At 45.3% G+C, this 17,618-nt stretch overlaps 1 protein-coding gene across 6 annotated transcripts in view; it reads left to right on the top strand.

The window, feature by feature from the left end:
* The first annotated feature begins 1,149 nt into the window (after positions 1-1,149).
* PACS2 (phosphofurin acidic cluster sorting protein 2) overlaps positions 1,150-17,618 on the top strand; it is a 64,868-nt gene continuing 48,399 nt past the window's right edge. For 4 of the 6 annotated variants that reach the window (XM_028738110.2, XM_028738109.2, XM_028738107.2 and 1 more), the window contains exons 1-10: positions 1,150-1,568; positions 4,057-4,144; positions 6,654-6,743; positions 8,227-8,352; positions 8,613-8,775; positions 9,342-9,415; positions 10,093-10,173; positions 13,317-13,376; positions 16,348-16,505; positions 17,409-17,499. In XM_028738110.2, coding sequence (XP_028593943.2) covers positions 1,165-1,568; positions 4,057-4,144; positions 6,654-6,743; positions 8,227-8,352; positions 8,613-8,775; positions 9,342-9,415; positions 10,093-10,173; positions 13,317-13,376; positions 16,348-16,505; positions 17,409-17,499 — 1,335 coding nt within the window. In that variant the 5' untranslated portion in view covers positions 1,150-1,164. The remainder of the gene's footprint in view (positions 1,569-4,056; positions 4,145-6,653; positions 6,744-8,226; positions 8,353-8,612; positions 8,776-9,341; positions 9,416-10,092; positions 10,174-13,316; positions 13,377-16,347; positions 16,506-17,408; positions 17,500-17,618) is intronic. The other 2 variants (XM_028738115.2, XM_028738108.2) reach the window with 1 other exon arrangement.

The following is a 17,618-nucleotide window of genomic DNA, read 5'->3' as shown; positions in this document are numbered from 1 at the left end:
CAAGTGGCAGGGACAAGGTGCCTGTAAGCTGCCTGGGGTGCCTGTCAGGGGGAACGGTGGCGTACAAATAAAGATGGTGATGTTCCGACGGAGCGGTCGGAAAAGGGGCATGGGGGGTTGGTCAGGTGTGCATCGAGCAGACATAAGCCAAAGGGCCACTCAGTCCAGCCTCCTGCCCGCTGAGCCGATGCCCCAAGTGGGAACCCTCGAGCATAGCTGTCAACGTTTCCGTTTTTTAAAAGGGAAATTCCCTTATTCCAAATAGGATTCCTCGCAAGAAAAGGGAAAAGCTGACAGCTGTGCCCTTGAGCAGGATCCGGGCGGGAGAGCGACCCTCGCCTCCTTGGACTCCAGCCAGCCGTCTTCGGAAGCACCTCCAATAAAGGCAGGGCGCAGCCTCCGTCGGGGCTGGCAGCCGCCCACAGCCCTCTCTGGCCACCGTCGCCACGAAGCTGTCCCCCCCGGGGAAACTTGAAAGAAGAATCGGCGCTCCCTCCAGGGGACCGCGCTGGCCACTTTTAAAGGGCGCAAAAGGCACGTCGTGGGTGTTTAGCACTTCGCAGATGCCTGCAGTGGAGAGGATGAGCGGGAAACGCGCTTCCCCCTTGGACAGGAGGCAGCAAAGAGTTGGCATTTTTGCTGCAAAAATCGGATGCATGCGAAGAATTCCGTTTCAGCAAGATCCGGCGCTCGGTGGTCCAGAGTTGCGCTCGCTTTTCCTAGATGGAAGAGGCAGCCCTTGGCTGAACCTTCACGCGGCACTTAAAACTCGCGGGTGTCTTTGGAAAACCGTTAAAAGGATATGCAATGAAATTCAACCAAGGGGAAGCGAGGAAGTCACTTAACAATGTTAATAAATGCAATTTTTAACAAGGCTATGGTTTATCTTTGTTTGTCTTATGTGTTTGTTTGTCTATAATGTTGTGAAAACCAATATATATTTTTTTTGGGGGGGGGGAAACTTGCGGATGTGTTTTCCAGTTTAGAGTGCTTTTATGTTTCTTATTTGTTTTGCACGACATACAATAGGGGGAAGCCAAGGAAGCCGGGCACCTGAGCTCCCCGAGTGCAAAACCAAAGGCGGCATCGGGGCGGCATCGTTTGCGACTCCCTCCCTGCATCCCTCAAGGGCGTCTCGCAGGGAAGGGAGACCCGCGGAGCGAGATGCAGCAGCAGCAGCAGTCCCTCTGCTCCCCTGGCACTGCGGCGGAACCAGCGCCGCCGCCCGCCTCCCTCCCTCCCGTCTCGGAGGGGCAGGAGGAAGGGGGGGGGCTCTCTTGTGACGTCACCCTCCCGGCGCCCCTCCCCCCGCGGCCGGTCACGCGCGTCCCGGGCGAAGCTCCGCGACTGCTGCGCCGGCGCGGAAGGGCCGTGGCGGCCGGAGAGGCGAGCCGCTCGCCGCTGCATCCCCTCGGCCAGGACCCAGCCATGGCGGCCGAAGCGCGCGGGCGTCCGGGCAGCCCCCCGGGCGGGGTGGTGGCGGCGGCGGCGGCGCCGGGCGGCCCGCTGCCCATGAACCTGTTCGCGGCCTGGGAGGTGGACGGCTCCGGCCCCAGCTGCGTCCCCAGGTGAGTCCCGCCCCGTCGGGGCTCCGCCTTCCGGGATGCTCGCGGGCGCCGCTGCCTCGGGGCCGGCCCGGTGGTCGTGTGAACGCAGCCGGGGGCGGCGCCATATGGGGATACCCTGCGGGGAAAGCCTGGGGCTGGCAGCCTGGGGCTTTGAAGCCTTCCCCTCTCCCAGCCCGACGCAGTGGCGTAGCGTCGGTTGTCAGCACCCGGGGCAAGGCAAGTAATTTGCGCCCCCTAACCCGTGGATTTGCGCCCCCTAACCCGTGGATTTGCACCCCCTAACCCGTGGATTTGCGCCCCCTAACCCGTGGATTTGCGCCCCCTAACCCTAACCCCCAGATGTTGCGCCCGGTGCAGCCGGCCCCCCCCCTGCACCCCCCACGCTACGCCACTGGTCCCACGCCCAGCTCGCTTCCTGGCTCTTTGCATTTCAAGGCAAACTGCTGCTGGCATCGGCAGAGGCCTCCTTTGGAAAGCAAAGAGCCCTTTTTGTCCGGCTGCAGAAGGGAGAACGAGGGATGCTCTGGCTTCCCCCGCTGCTGCCATTTATATTGCAAGAAAAGGGAGCATGTCAGCAGCTGCGTTCACGGCAGTTCAGGTGACATGTAGTTTGGCCCGCAGACCAAGAGCGAGGCGCGCTCTCCTGCTGCTGCCTTTCTGGCTGCTCTCCGGTCTGTGCATGGGGAAGAAGATCTCCCCGGTGCTGCAATAGGAAACTACCCTTGATTGCTCTGAAACTGGTAATGAAATTCGACTGTCCCCCTGGAGGTCCTTGAAGCAGCTCATTTCAAACTTATCTGCTCCTCTTTGGGAAAATGCACCTTTCTTTTTTTTTTTTTAATAAAATTTTTATTAGTGTTTTTACAATACAAAATAGAAAAAGAAAAAACACAAAATAAAAATAGTTAAAAACAATCAATCCTTTCATCACATTATTTTTCATTTACTTGTTTCCCGGACTTCCTCGTACCTCCCTTTTTTGTATTCCAGTTCCATTTATTAACTCAGCAGTTTCTTTCCCTCTTTATTCTACCCAGATCTTTAATCTTAAATTATTATAACATTAAATTTTTACTTATAAAAAACCATTTTTTCATATTCTTTTATACCATTAGCTAGAAACCACTTAATTTCAATCCAACATCATTCTAACATTCATTAATTTTACAGTATCTCTGTAGATAGTCTTTAAATTTCTTCCAGTCTTCTTCCACTGACTCTTCTCCCTGGTCTCGGATTCTGCCAGTCATTTCCGCCAATTCCATGTAGTCCATCACCTTCATCTGCCATTCTTCCAGGGTGGGTAAATCTTGTGTCTTCCAATACTTTGCAATAAGTATTCTTGCTGCTGTTGTAGGGAAAATGCACCCCCCCCCCCCCAATTTTTTAAATTGGTTTTCACAACATTATAAACAAACAAACAAATAAGACAAACAAACATAAATCATAACCTTATTGAAAATTACACTTATTAACCTTGTTAAGTGACTTCCTCGCTTCCCCTTGGTTGAATTTCATTGCATATCCTTTTAGCGGTTTTCCAAATCACAGTTCTTGTAAAATTTAACTTAAACATTAACATCCTTAGATCTTCACATTATGAAATTAAACATATTAATTCGACACTTAACATAAATCATGGGGGAATGCACCTTTTGAGGAGATGCGCCATCAGGGACAACCCGCTCTATGGCTACCTCCAGTTGTGGGCATCGCCGTTGGTGACCACAGCGAGTGCTGCTTCTCTGCCTCTCGCTTCTGGAAGGACTGGCCTCCTGTCATGGTCCTTATTGCTCCTCTCCTTTCTCATCCAGATGGTGAGTGAGGTTCGGTTCGGGTGACTAAGCCATCATTGTCAGGTAGCCAAAAATAGTGGCCATTCATAATAGAGGTGACCCAGGTGACATAGTGCACTTGGACATTAAAAAAAAAACCTTCTGAAAAAAATACCTTGCTGAGTCAATAAGCTTAGCAGGCATGGAACAAGAAGGGAGGTCCTCTTGTGGATCAGGACCTGGTTAAGGAAGCAGGGATAAATGGATAATAGAGAAACCTGTGCTTTTTAGCTCTTTCATAAACAGTCTAGAGTTAGGGGTGGTCAGTGCAGTAACCCTGTTTGCTGATGATATTAAATCATGAAATTGATTTTTAGTTTTGGCCCAGTTCCCCAATCCCTAAGTTGTTGTTGTTTAGTCGTGTCCGACTCTTCGTGACCCCATGGACCAGAGCACGCCAGGCACTCCTGTCTTCCACTGCCTCCTGCAGTTTGGTCAGATTCATGTTTGTGGCTTCGAGAACACTGTCCAACCATCTTGTCCTCTGTCGTCCCCTTCTCCTTGTGCCCTCAATCTTTCCCAACATCAGGGTCTTTTCCAGGGAGTCTTCTCTTCTCATAAGGTGGCCAAAGTATTGGAGCCTCAGCTTCACGATCTGTCCTTCCAGTTATTTTCCCCAATATCACGGGTTTTGTTTCGTTTTTAATTTGCAGGTTGTGCAGCTTGACTTTGAAGAAACTGATTGTATTGAAAGAATTGGATAAAGATCTCATTTCGGTGGTAATTGCAGTCAAAATGCAGGTAATGCAAGCCTCGCTAGGTATAATAAGCTAATGAGGTGCTTTACAATTCAGCTTGCTAATATACTATTTAGTGGGAGTTGTGTGATTTATTAGTGAGAAAAAATGGTTTCATTAATATAGGTAAAGGTAAAGGGATGCCTGACCACTAGGTCCAGTCATGACCTACTCTGGGGTTGCGGCGCTCATCTCACTTTATTGGCTGAGGGAGCCAGTGTACAGCTTCCGGGTCATGTGGCCAGCATGACTAAGTCGCTTCTGGCGGGCGAACCAGAGCAGTGCACGGAAACGCCGTTTACCTTCCCGCTGGAGCGGTACCTATTTATCTACTTGCACTTTGATGTGCTTTCGAACTGCTAGGTTGGCAGGAGCAGGGACCGAGCAACGGGAGCTCACCCTGTCGCGGGGATTCAAACCACCGACCTTCTGATCGGCAAGTCCTAGACTCTGTGGTTTAACCCACAGCGCCACTCACATCCCCCATGGTATATTCATTAATATACCGTGCTACAAATTGGGTACTGAGAAATCTGTTGATACAGAATTGATGCTAATTTATATCATTGCCTTTTGGGAATTGTACATCTTAATTCTTGAAACAAAGTTGTTCACATAATCTTCACTAGGTGTTATGCCGTTCATGAAAGGAACGCTCAGGAATGTCTTTACCCGGGAGTGCAAGAGGTGTGGGGCACCCACTGCCTAAGCTCTTAACTATCTACCTGTTATGAAATAATAAATAATTTTGATCAAACTAGAAAAACAAAATACATATATACCTAGGTATTAATCTCCAATGGACAGATATCACTCTTATGTGATTGTAATAGTGGGGCACCGGAATTGTTGCATCACATAATCTTTGACTGTGCTTTTCACTTACCGGCCAGGAGCAAGTTTCTTGCTCAATATCTTAAGGGAATTGCCGATGATACGATTGAAGCCAAACTGAGATATCTACTAACTGATGATGACCCCCTAAAATCACTCATGGTTGCCAGATTCCTGATCAGCGTCCTATCCCTAAAGAAGAGAAACGGTCTCCTGTGTGATTCGGATAACCCCTTTAAACCATGACCTATGTTTTAGGTGATATCACCATTGTTTTAAACCATGATCTTTGTTTTAGGCGATATCACCATTGATATCCCTGATTAATTTATGAGCAGAGGGCGATGTATAGGTTACAAATTTATTGTAATGTATGATGGTGGTTTCTGTTTTTGTATGATGGTGGTTTTTGTTTTTGTTTTGCTTTGATTATTGTTTGTCTTTTGTAAGTTTTGGCGATTTTAAATTTGGAGGTTTAAGTATAATATGTTGGTATGGGAAACTGTCGTGTAACGGGCCAATGGCCGTAATAAAGATCAATCAATCAACCTAGGTATTACCGAAATGTATACCTACTGTTTCACTAAAGGACTTTTGACTTTGTGTGCTCACTTACCAAAGACGTGTCGCACCAGTGGTGTTGTTTGTCATTCACAATGGTGGCGCTTCTCAGACTCAACGACGACGCTTTTCATTCTCAACGGCGCCGTGCACACAAAATTAACTAAATTTGGGGGCACTGAGCGGATCTTTGCACCCCACCAGCGCATATGCTAAAGACGGCCCTGGTGGCGCTGTGGTCTAAACCACTGAGCCTCTTGGGCAGGCATAGGCAAACTCGGCCCTCCAGATGTTTTGGGACTACAACTCCCATGATCCCTAGTTAACAGGACCAGTGGTCAGGGATGATGGGAATTGCAGTCCCAAAAGCATCTAGAGGGCTGAGTTTGCCTATGCCTGCTCTTGGGATTGCGGATCGGAAGGTCAGCGGTTCGAATTCGTGTGACGGGGTCAGCTCCCGTTGCTCTGTCCCAGCTCCTGCCAACCTAGCAGTTCGAAAGCATGCCAGTGCAAGTAGCCAAGTTACAGGGAACCAGGCAGAGGGCCTTCTTGGTAGTGGCACCCGTCCTGTGGAACACCCTCCCACCAGATGTCAAAGAGAACAACAACTACCAGACTTTTAGAAGACATCTGAAGGCAACTCTCTTTAGGGAAGCTTTTAATGTTTGATGCATTACTGTATTTTAATATTTTGTTGGAAGCCGTCCAGAGTGGCTGGGGAAGCCCAGCCAGATGGGTGGGGTATTAATAATAATAATAATAATAATAATAATAATAATAGTAGTAGTAGTAGTAGTAGTAGTAGTAGATAAATAGGTACCACTGTTGTGGGAAGGTAAATGGTGTTTCTGTGTGCTCTGGCCCTCGATAGCCCAGTAATTGCATTAACTGGGACATTAGTCTGTGGGAAGAGTGGGGGGGGGGTCAGTGCCTCTGCAGCTGTTGTGGGTCTCCTTCAGAAGCCCAAGCCAGGATGGCGAATAGTCACGGAGAGTGGAAGAGGTCATCAAACAACAGCTGGAAGCCGCCGTTGCCCTTCCCTGGTCTGTAGTGACACTTTCTACAAATCTGTGATTATTGGCTAACAATAGCTGATCTGTTTTCCTTTTTCTGTGCAGGGTTCAAAACGAATATTGCGGTCTCATGAAATTATGCTGCATTCTAGTGGGCACGTAGAAACAGAACTTGCTCTGAGCTTTTCCCTGCAGGTAATGTAGGAATCCTTAATATTTCCCTCCTGCCCCTTACTGTAAGCAACTTAATTTAGGACATATTTTTAAAAACTGAAATGAAAAAATGACCCGCTGCTTCATCTGATTTCCCACGGCATTGTAGAGCTGGAAAGAGACTAGAAGCTTGCCTTGGGATAGGTAGGGTGCTGTGGAAGAATTAAGAGCAGGGGTTCCAGCCTTCTTCGGCCTTCGGCACAAACAAATGAAACACAGGATAAAATCCAGACAAATATTCGAATAGGCAACCCTTCCAAACAGCCTACCAGTTTAATAATAATAATAATAATAATAATAATAATAATAATAACAACTAGCATTGGCAAAGTTTTTATCGGTGGTTGCAAGATCAAATGAGCCCTATATTCTAAGCAAAATGCTTGTTAGATAAGGAAGGGTGGGATGTAAATGTAATTAATAAATTAGTGAACTAATTTATCATCCAGTCTGATCAGGATACAAAGTACTCTGTCTACTCTTTAGGAGAGTGGGATCCACTTTTTAAATTTCTTTATAGGTGGAGAACCAGCTTTCATTTATGGCTGCTGATTCATCTCCCAACCTCTTCCATCAAACTTCTGTGCAGTATTATTTAGCAGCACTATATCCCAGTAGCTGTGGTTCGATATGGTACAAAACCAGGCAATAAAAGTAACAATATGTTGCTTTTTCAAGAGATTCTCTGTTTTAGGCTTGTTCCTTGCCCAATTCTTCTTTCTGTGAAGGGTCTAATAATATGAAAGTCTAGTGTCATTCATCTCAGGGTTCTTAGAGGCCACTTGACAGCCTTTCCAGGTGCTTCCTTGAGAAGGTGACGTTAATATCCTCCTGTTTATGCAGCCTAGGACCCTCGTACTTATGGGACCACCTCTCCTGGTATGTCCCGCAGAGGACCCTAAGGTCCATGAATAATAATAGCTTGAAGGTCCTGGGCCCTAAGGAAGCCAGACTATCCTCCTCCAGGGCCAGGGCTTTTTCAGTGCCGACTCTGACCCGGTGGAATGCTCTGTCCCACAAGACTTGGGCCCTGCAGGACTTGTTCTCCTTCCGCAGGGCCTGTAAGACAGAGCTATTCCACCTGGCCTTCAATTTGAATTAGCCTGATCCTCTCTTCCCTTTTCCCTTTCCTCTTCTATGAAGAAACCCTTTCTGGGACTCCACATTTAAATTCTTCCCTGGTCTCCTTGCTGGCCCTAGTAGGACCAACTTGGCCAATTAGCCCTAGTATGACCCCTGAATTTTTGAATTTTATTGATATTGATGCTGCATTTTATGCTGTATTTTATGCTGTTTTATACTGTTTTTAAGTCACATTTTAATCAATGGTTTTATTTGCTGTTAGCCGCCCTGAGCCCGGTTTTTAAACTGGGAAGGGCGGGGTATAAATAAATTATTATTATTATTATTATTATTATTATTATTATTATTATTATTATTAAACCTTTACATGTTTTATTTGCAGTATCCTCATTTCTTGAAAAGAGAAGGCAACAAACTTCAGATCATGCTTCAGAGGAGGAAACGGTATAAAAACAGAACAATTCTGGGTTACAAAACTTTGGCAATAGGATCTGTGAACATGGTGGAGGTAGGTGCCCCTCTGTATAGGTCACTAATATAAAGGGTGTTAACATACTTTTTTCTGGTCTTCGGTAAGGTTGCATTGCAAAAGCATTGCTAAGGTTCTTTCAGATGTTGTGTTTATCTCTGACCGATAGCGGACTTGTAGGGACTTGGGGACTTGGGCTGTAAAAGCCAACCCCAATTTTCTGACAACAAACATAAAGTGGGTAAGAAATAGGGTGTTAACTTGTAAGCACGCTCTCTCTCAGACATTGTGTCTCATAGGTGTTGCAGCACCCAAAAGAAGGAGGCCAAGTTTTGAACCTTTTCAGCAGCATCAAGGAAACTGCAGTCAAAGTAGCAGAGATATGGATCTTCTCACTGTCCAGCCAACCAATAGACCAAGAAGACAGTGCTATACACATGAGCCAGAAAATCAAGTCTGCAGGTATCTCCAGAACTGTAAAAGTCCATGCTAATATCCATCTTTTCCACTTTCTGTTAAACAATATTTCTTTGAAGTCAAGATGTCTCAGAATCTTTCATTTCTTTTCCCCACAAAAAGTCCAAGATAGGTTCCATAATTGCTATTGTTATTGCTTAATGTCAACCATATTTTTTCTTTGGACTTCCTTTTTTTGTATTTGCAATTGTATCCCAATCTCCTTCTCTAGGACCTTCCATTTTCAAGAGAGAGTACCGTAACTTTAGTAGCACCATTCTCTGAATTCAGTCCAAATTGTACGCAGGCTGCTTTCACTCTGCTAGAACTGAGTAAAGGCCAGGATCGAAGTTTCCCCAAAGCTCCCCCCCCCCAACTCTTGCAGTTCCTGACTTTGCCGTCTTCAGATGGTTTTAATAAGAAGATTAAAACCAGAAGACTAGAAAACAGCAACTGTGAAATTGCCATAACGGCCCTTGCAGTTTTCTTCCTGGTTTGCCTTTAAACCAATGTGCAGTTGTTCTTTTTAGTAAGAGTATAATCCAATTGTTTCTGTATTCTTCTTCTTTCAGACAACTATTCCGAAGAGGAATATGAAAGCTTCTCTTCAGAACAAGAAGCCAGTGATGACGCAGTTCAGGGACAGGTATTGTCTAAGCAAATAAGCCCTTTGTAATTATCTTAAAAGTCATAAATGCAAGGGAGTGGACCTGATTATTTCATTCATTCATTTTATTCAAAACATTTAGCCCCTTGATAGCCTACTAGAGCAGCTTCAAAGAGAAACTGAAGGACTTATTAGGATTTCCCAGCCCACAAGATGTTGGATCCAAATGGTTTTCTTATGACTTGGGGAAACTTTTCTTGTCCCTCGTTGCTGGCAATCCTTTGAAATCCCTAGTCCACTCCTTCAGTTCGTCGTTGATGCTCCTTGATGGTTGATTCTGAGGAAGTTGATCCTCTGAACCACCCTCAAAGAAGCAACCTGGAACAGGGTCTCCAATGAAGATCTGAAGGTCTTGCTAGGTTCCTCCGGTCAATATCCAGAAGATATCGAGGTCTGAGCTTTAAAGGGGTTTATGTCAAAACCAGCACTTTGAATTGGGCTCGTAGCTGCCGCTGGCGTGGTAACAGAATTAGTGTTGTAGGATCTGTTTGCCTTAAATTTGTTAACAGTTGGGACAGCTTAGTGTACGTTTCCATACATTTTAATTAATTAAAAAAACGCTTGCATGGCGTTCCATCTGCCTTGATGTTGTAACACCCCTATTCCCCTCATTTGACCTTTGTTGATGATCATAACAAACGTTTCTTTTTCTTCAGGATTTGGACGATGATGAGTATGAGTTGGGGAAACCAAAGAAGCAGTGGAGATCGATAGTAAGAACAGCATCCATAACCAGGGTTGGTGGCAATTAATTTTACTAACATTGATGTGGATTGGGACCAAGTGTCTGCCCAGAGTGAAAGAGTGGACTAGATATGGCATGAGGTTTGGACGAATACAAAGCCACAGTAGTTGTATTCATATTTTTGTTTTGTCGTGCTTTGTTGTGAACTGCTTTGAGTGTAATGCATACAGAACAGCATTATCACAAGTAATAAGCAGCTAAAAGTGACTCGGGTGGTTACATGCAAGGCAGGGGAGTAATGTAAGCAGAGGAAACCTTTGTTTTGGTGGACTGAGATTGCCTTTTTGTTCTGACCTCCTTCCAAGGAGCCCAAGAGGGCATACAAAAATTGCCCCCTCTCATTTGATCTGCCATTGCCTTGAAGGGGGGCTAGGTCGGAGCGATTGACCCAAGGTCATTTGGGGTGCTTCATAGCCAAGTCTGATAATTTGAGGCACATGTCATGTCCTGTAATAATAATAATAATAATAATAATAATAATAATAATAATAATAATAATAATATTTGCTTATAGCCCACCCATCTGGCTGGGTTTCCCCAGCCACTCTGGGCAGCTTCCAACAAAATATTAAAATACAATAGCCTATAAAACATTAAAAGCTTCCCTAAACAGGGCTGCCTTCAGATGTCTTCTAAAAGTCTGGTAGTTGTTTTTCTCTTTGACATCTGGTGGGAGGGCGTTCCGCAGGGCAGGTGCCACTACCGAGAAGGCCCTCTGCCTGGTTCCCTGTAACTTGGCTTCTCGCAGCGAGGGAACTGCCAGAAGGCCCTCGGTACTGGGGTAGCACAGCTACCACTCTGGAAATTTTTATTAAACACGAGTCAGATTCAGTAATAGCTTCCTCCTTCCAAAGAGTATGGAGATAGCAAGGTGCCCTTTGCACCTTTTCTGTCTATAGGGCACATTCAGGGGAGCATTCAGCATTCCAAAGAAACGTTTTTGAGCTTAGGTCAGCGGGCTTGATGAGACTTGGCTCACACTCTGACACATCTGGATACATGCACCAGGGAGACAACACACTACTGGCTTGTGCCCTGGATTTGAAGCACAGACCTCCAGCCTGGAAAAACAAAACAAAAATATGACTGTTCTCACAGGCTAGAGTTTCTTCTGCAACCACTCTACTTCTATCACCTTAAGACTGGGTCTTGGACCTGGGGGAAAGAGAAATCCCCCATGATGTATTAATTAATATTTGTTCCTACAGACAAGTGGCTTAGGGCAGGGCCGGATTTAGGTTTGATGAGGCCCTCAGCTACTGAAGGTAATGGGGCCCTTTATATGTCCAGCTGTCCTTTGTCAACAACAAATTGACGCTGTTTTTTGTGTTGAATATATGCTATATGGTAATTTATGGACCTAATAGGTATCTAAAGCCATTCACACATACCAAAAGGAGCCTACGCCAATACAAAACACTGTTGCTGTATGTAGGTTTTATTTTATTTGTTTTTTATCTTATATTTTGGAAATGTACATCCAGTTTTTTCCTTTAATTTTTTTTGGGGTCCCCAAGAGAATGGGACCCTAAGCTATAGCTTGTTTAGCTTATACGTAAAACTGGCACTGGCTTAGGGAGCTGTTGTGTTGCATTTGCTGTATGGGTTCAAGTTAGGATCTCCTTCTTTTATGCCTTTGACACAAATGGTATTTTCACAAGCATATAAAAGCCATTCCCCTCTTTCACTTGGCGGGGCTTGAAGTCCTGCCTCTTGCTTGAGAGCCAGTGTGGTGTAGTGGTTAAGAGCGGTAGACTTGTAATCTGGGGAACCGGGTTTGATTCCCTGCTCCTCCACATGCAGCTGCTGGGTGACCTTGGGCCAGTCACACTCCTCTGAAGTCTCTCAGCCCCACTCACCTCACAGAGTGTTTGTTGTGGGGGAGGAAGGGAAAGGAGAATGTCAGCCACTTTGAGACTCCTTCGGGTAGTGATAAAGCGGGATATCAAATCCAAACTCTTCTTCTCTTCTTGCTTCCCAACTACATTCTGTACCAAGAGGCACAAGTGTTTCTGTACTCTGTATATGCCTCTGGCTGCCCTTGTTGCATGGCCCTTCCCCCCGGAGGCTTGACAAGAGTATTTCTCACCCAGGTACGTCTTAAATCTTTGTCCCTGGCGGGATTTGTGTTCTTTATACAGGGCCCCTGGCAAGGGAGCTGTGTGGCCGATCCATTGTGTTGAATCCTCTTTCTCCTCCCATACACATTGCTAGCAGGCTAACATTTATATTTATGTGCACTCCAATTGTTTTGGAATTTATTTATTAATTATTTGGGGTAGACACTCAGACATCTAGAGGGGTAACTTAGTGCCATGTCCCCATGCAAAAATACAACCTATATTCTTCAGACATCATCTATGTGCCATGGATTGCAGATTTTGTTGCAGAGTCAGTTTGTGGAAAACCGTGTTCTGATTAAAAAAGTCTCCGTTTTCTGTAATTACTTGTTTTTAATCTTGTGTTAAGAGTCAAAAAAACAAAAATGTTAAAGATTTGTGTTAACGGAGCTGGCTTTGGATGAAATGCAGAGCTAACTGTTCCTAACAAACTAATACAACATTAGACCTCTGTTAGACATTTCTAGTGGCAAAGAGTTCTAGGGTTGAATATACGTGATTGGAGATCAGGAGTGAGAAGAGCTCATAGGCTTCTCGGCGAAAAGGTGGGAAAAAAAGTTACTTATCAGGAATTATTTAATCCTACTCCAGTAAAACTGCAAAGTGAATGGTGGAATCCAAACACAAACAAATAGCAAAACAAGGGAGATTGTGCTAGACCTCTGTGGGCTTGTCCTCAGGCCTCCCGGGCAATGAGTGGCCAGCTATGTCATTGCACTAGAGGAATATGAGACATCTCTGCCAACACAGAGACATCAGTTTGCACGCTCTTTCCAGTATGGATCTGGAACTGGCTGTCCTAGCTGAACCGGAAATTCTGGCCCAATTCCTAGTTGGGATGGAATTTAAACAGTCCCTCAGATGAACGAGCAACAGCCGTGGCCTGCCTTTTGTAAGCTATTTGCACTTATTGACTGAGAATAAATGGTGCATGGTTTGTCGTGGCGCTGTGCTTCGACACACAAGAGATTGTGTGCTTTGGTGTTGTATTGATTGCAGTCATTTACCTTTACAGCAGCAAAACTTCAAGCAAAAAGTCGTGGCCCTGTTGAGACGATTTAAAGTATCTGACGAGGTAAGCTGTCTGTGGTAGCTGTCTCCAGCAACTTCCTTAAACTCTGCATGGGTTTTGCATTATCCATCAGGCTAAGGGCACTTTTGTCAGAAACGCAGAACCTCTTTCCGCAGCAGGGATTGGAAACTTTTATCATCTCAAGGGCTGAATTTCTTCTTGGGGACCGTGATGGGCAGGGATGGAGGCAAAAGCAAATGCCGCCACAGATGTGACTCTTGTTTTTGCACAATAGGCTGCATTCAGCTGGGCATTTCTGCGCACGCCCCCATGCATGCATTCATCCTTCATTCCAGCCAAGGAATGGAACTTGAGGAAGCTGTGCCGTGTGACCTGGGCAGAGTTCCAAGTGCCAGATAAAGAGGCTTCAGTCTCTGGGGCTGAGGTTCTGCACTCCCGAGGTTTTACACCAAGGCAAATGGTGGCAATGTACCCCCTAGTTTACCTGTCTGATTTTAATGATCTGGCAAATACTGTCTTTTGCATATGAAGCTTTGTTAGCCTTCTACAAGTGTGTTAATGTCATTGCCGAAACTGAATGGTCTGAGTAACCTTCTGTACTTAGGTCTCTTCTAAACTGCAATAGGATAACAGGGGAAACTTAAGAGCACAAAAACATTATTTTTGTATAATGTGAGTGATCAGTGTTTTTGAAACATTCAGCCACTTACAAATTATTTTTAATAAATAAAATATAATGGCCGAGGTGCCATTTACCAACTTACTGTTTCATGTGAAAGCACCTTAATTCTTGTATGAACTTTAGCGGTCTCCCTGTCCTTCTTTCTTGGTAGGGGTGAACTTGACTTCCATTGAAATCAATGAAACATCATGATCGACCTGTCTCATTGATTTCAGTGGGACTTGAGTCCAGGTAACGTCGCCTGGCTCTCGCCCTCTGTTTCTGTAAAATGTCCTAAGTTATTTTGCCTGTATCTCGCACAACAAAATATGGGCCCTGGTAACTTCTGAAAGTAACTTCTGCCCAGTCTTCTGCCTCTCATAAAAAAACCCGCTGTTATTTGTAACACTTGCTTAAGGCAGAACTTGTTTTCTTGCCCAACAGATATGCCCGACTCACTCACCAAGACAACAAAGCAATTTGTGCAATTACCTGAGGGCGGGGATCATATAAAACAAAGAATAAACCTTTGGAGCAAAAATTCTTTTGAAAACGATGGTGCCATTTCCTGCAAAATAAGTTTGGACAGTGTACAGATATTAAAAAGGACAACAATCAATATCATTGTAAACTTGGAAAATGAATTATAAAACCCGTTCCTGCATATAGTTACACAATTTGTGCTTGGAGAACAGTATCTCCCTGGTACTTCGCAAGCTGTATCAAGATTGCACAAGCAGATGATCACATCTTGGTAGCAACGCCAGTTTTGTTTCATTTAGCTTCTTAGACTCACAAAAAAAATGTCTCTATACCCACTTACCACTCACACAGAATTTATTTTCACAGTGCAAAGGCTGCAGCCATCACCCTAAATGTGAACTTTGAAATAGGCTGTCTGGAATTGCCAATAGATCAGAGGGTATCCAGTTTTATTAGGAAATGTGCCATTTGTAATCATCTGAAAGGTTTTTCTACGGACACCACCAAATGGACACCAAGTGGGGATCTCATTATGTTCCCACTTCAATTAAGGCACAAAAAATGTCACCACTTCTGGAGGCTTCTGTGTTGCCTCTTAAGTGACATTTTGCCTCCTGCTGAAAGGTAAAACAATCAAAGAACACAAAGAACAATAAAAAAGGCAAGACACAGATACCAAAACTCACAGTAAAACATAGCCAGCATGGTGTCCTAGTGTCTCCTCTCGCAGGAATACAGATGGAATCTTCTCCAGTGGACACTGGGAGACCATCAAGGCCTGGGCAAGAGCTGGCTCACTGACATGAAGGAATGATTTGCTGGGCAACATGCCTTCACTGTTGTACTTGTGAAAACTCCCCATATGAGGGGTCTAAATCTCACAGGGAGCCTATACCACTTTTAAATCGTTATACACAATGCTTTGTTCCTAGAAAAAAAGGTGCTGATATTCTGGGCAGTTGCCCTGGCTGAAAAATTTCCTCCAGGCTAGGAAAAACAATTACATGTAAGACAATTACATGTTTTATTGGAACTTCATTAAGATCTTGGCATACAGTTATTCCATGATGCATGATAATTAAATGACTTGCTGCAATGCCATACCTTTTTTCTGTGCTCTCAGTACCTTACTGCCTGGATTTGGGAAGGAAGCATTGGGCTCCAGGATCCCGTCAGACCTCATGCCTACTTCCCCAAGCCTACTTCCCCAAGCCTGGGAAGTGTTTGACCGGCTTAGGGAAGGAGGTGTGAAGCTCTGCCGGGGTCTGAGAGCCCTCCCACCAATCAGACGTTTGGCAGTTCGAATCCCCATGACAGGGTGAGCTCCATTGCTTGGTCCCTGCTCCTGCCAACCTAGCAGTTCAAAAGCACGAAGTGCAAGTAGATAAATAGGTACCGCTCCGGCGGGAAGGTAAATAGCGTTTCTGTGTGCTGCTCTGGTTCGCCAGAAGCGGCTTAGTCATGCTGGCCACATGACCCGGAAGCTGTACGCCGGCTCCCTCGGCCAATAAAGCGAGATGAGCACCGCAACCCCAGAGTCATCCGCAACTGGACCCAACGGTCAGGGGTCCCTTTACCTTTACTATGCATGCTTTTAAATAAATAAATATGAGTGGAGAAGGCTCCCTGCTGCAGAAGATCAGCACCAACATGAGAAAAGCAGTTGAGCTGAGCAACGAGAATGCAACAGAGAGGCAGGACTTGGTCTCTTCATACAGTTCTAATTTTGTGTATATGGACTTGTGCAGAGTGCCTAGATATAAATACTTGAGTGCAGTTAATGACCGAGATGCTCTTTGCATTTCAAGGGAAGCCTCCATTTATGCTGCCGATAACACACTTTTATGCTGCTTGTGCTTTTCTGACTAGGTTTTGGATTCTGAGCAGGATCCAGCTGACCATGTCCCAGAAGTAGAAGAAGACCTAGACCTTCTCTATGATACACTTGATATAGAAAATCCTAGTGACAGCGGCCCTGACATGGAAGATGATGACAGCGTCCTCAGTACTCCCAAGCCAAAGCTAAAGTAAGAAGAGATTTTGATGGCAGCTTTGCGGATTCTCGAACTGATTGTCTGTTAAGATGAGAGATGCTGCGGCAGCTCAGGGGAAAGAATAATAATAATAATAATAATAATAATAATAATAATAATAATAATAATTTATTATTTATACCCCACCTATCTGGCTGAGTTTCCCCAGCCACTCTGGGCAGCTTCCAATCAAGTATTAAAAACAATACAGTGTTAAATATTAAAAACTTCCCTGAACAGGGCTGCCTTCAGATGTCTTTTAAAGCTAGGATAGCTACTTATTTCCTTCACATCTGAAGGGAGGGTGTTCCACAGGGAGGGCGGCACTACCGAGAAGGCCCTCTGCCTGGTTCCCTATAACTTGGCTTCTCGCAGTGAGGGAACCGCCAGAAGGCCCTCGGCGCTGGATCTCAGTGTACGGGCTGGACGATGGGGATGGAGATGCTTCTTCAGGTATACTGGACCGAGGCCGTTTAGGGCTTTAAAGGTCAGCACCAACACTTTGAATTGTGCTCAGAAACGTACTGGGAGCCAATGCAGATCTCTCAGAACCGGCGTTATGTGGTCCCGGCGGCCACTCCCAGTCACCAGTCTAGCTGCCGCATTCTGGATTAATTGCAGTTTCCGGGTCACCTTCAAAGGTAGCCCCACGTAGAGCCCATTGCAGCAGTCCAAGCGAAAGGGGGGTGGACTGTGTTTCGGTACCCGCCTGCTTGGTCAAATGGCTACTTGGGCAGCAGTTTTGCACATGAGGGAGGGAGAGATCTTGGGAAGGATTGACAGCAGCCTCTCACATTTTGGCACACGGTTTCTAGAGGTTTCTATAGCATTGGCCATGTTTTGGAGCTCCTAGCATAAAACAGCAACATTACGATGTCATTTGTTTTCTTGCTATAGGCCTTACTTTGAAGGAATGTCACATTCAAGCTCTCAAGCAGAAATTGGAAGCCTCCACAGCGTCAGAAACCAGAGAGAGCCACCCAGTCCTGTAAGTGCATAAAATAAGTGCATAAAAATAATTGAATGCAACTGATAATCACAAATGCATTGCCATTTCTTAGTAAAGGGGTTATGAGTCAAGTATGGCAGTTTTATACAGTGGATGCT

This window comes from Podarcis muralis, chromosome 8 (assembly GCF_964188315.1).
Source record: "Podarcis muralis chromosome 8, rPodMur119.hap1.1, whole genome shotgun sequence".
Classification (NCBI taxonomy): domain Eukaryota; kingdom Metazoa; phylum Chordata; class Lepidosauria; order Squamata; family Lacertidae; genus Podarcis; species Podarcis muralis.
Note: the sequence above shows the minus strand (reverse complement) of the source record. Positions and strands in the feature narration are given on the sequence as shown.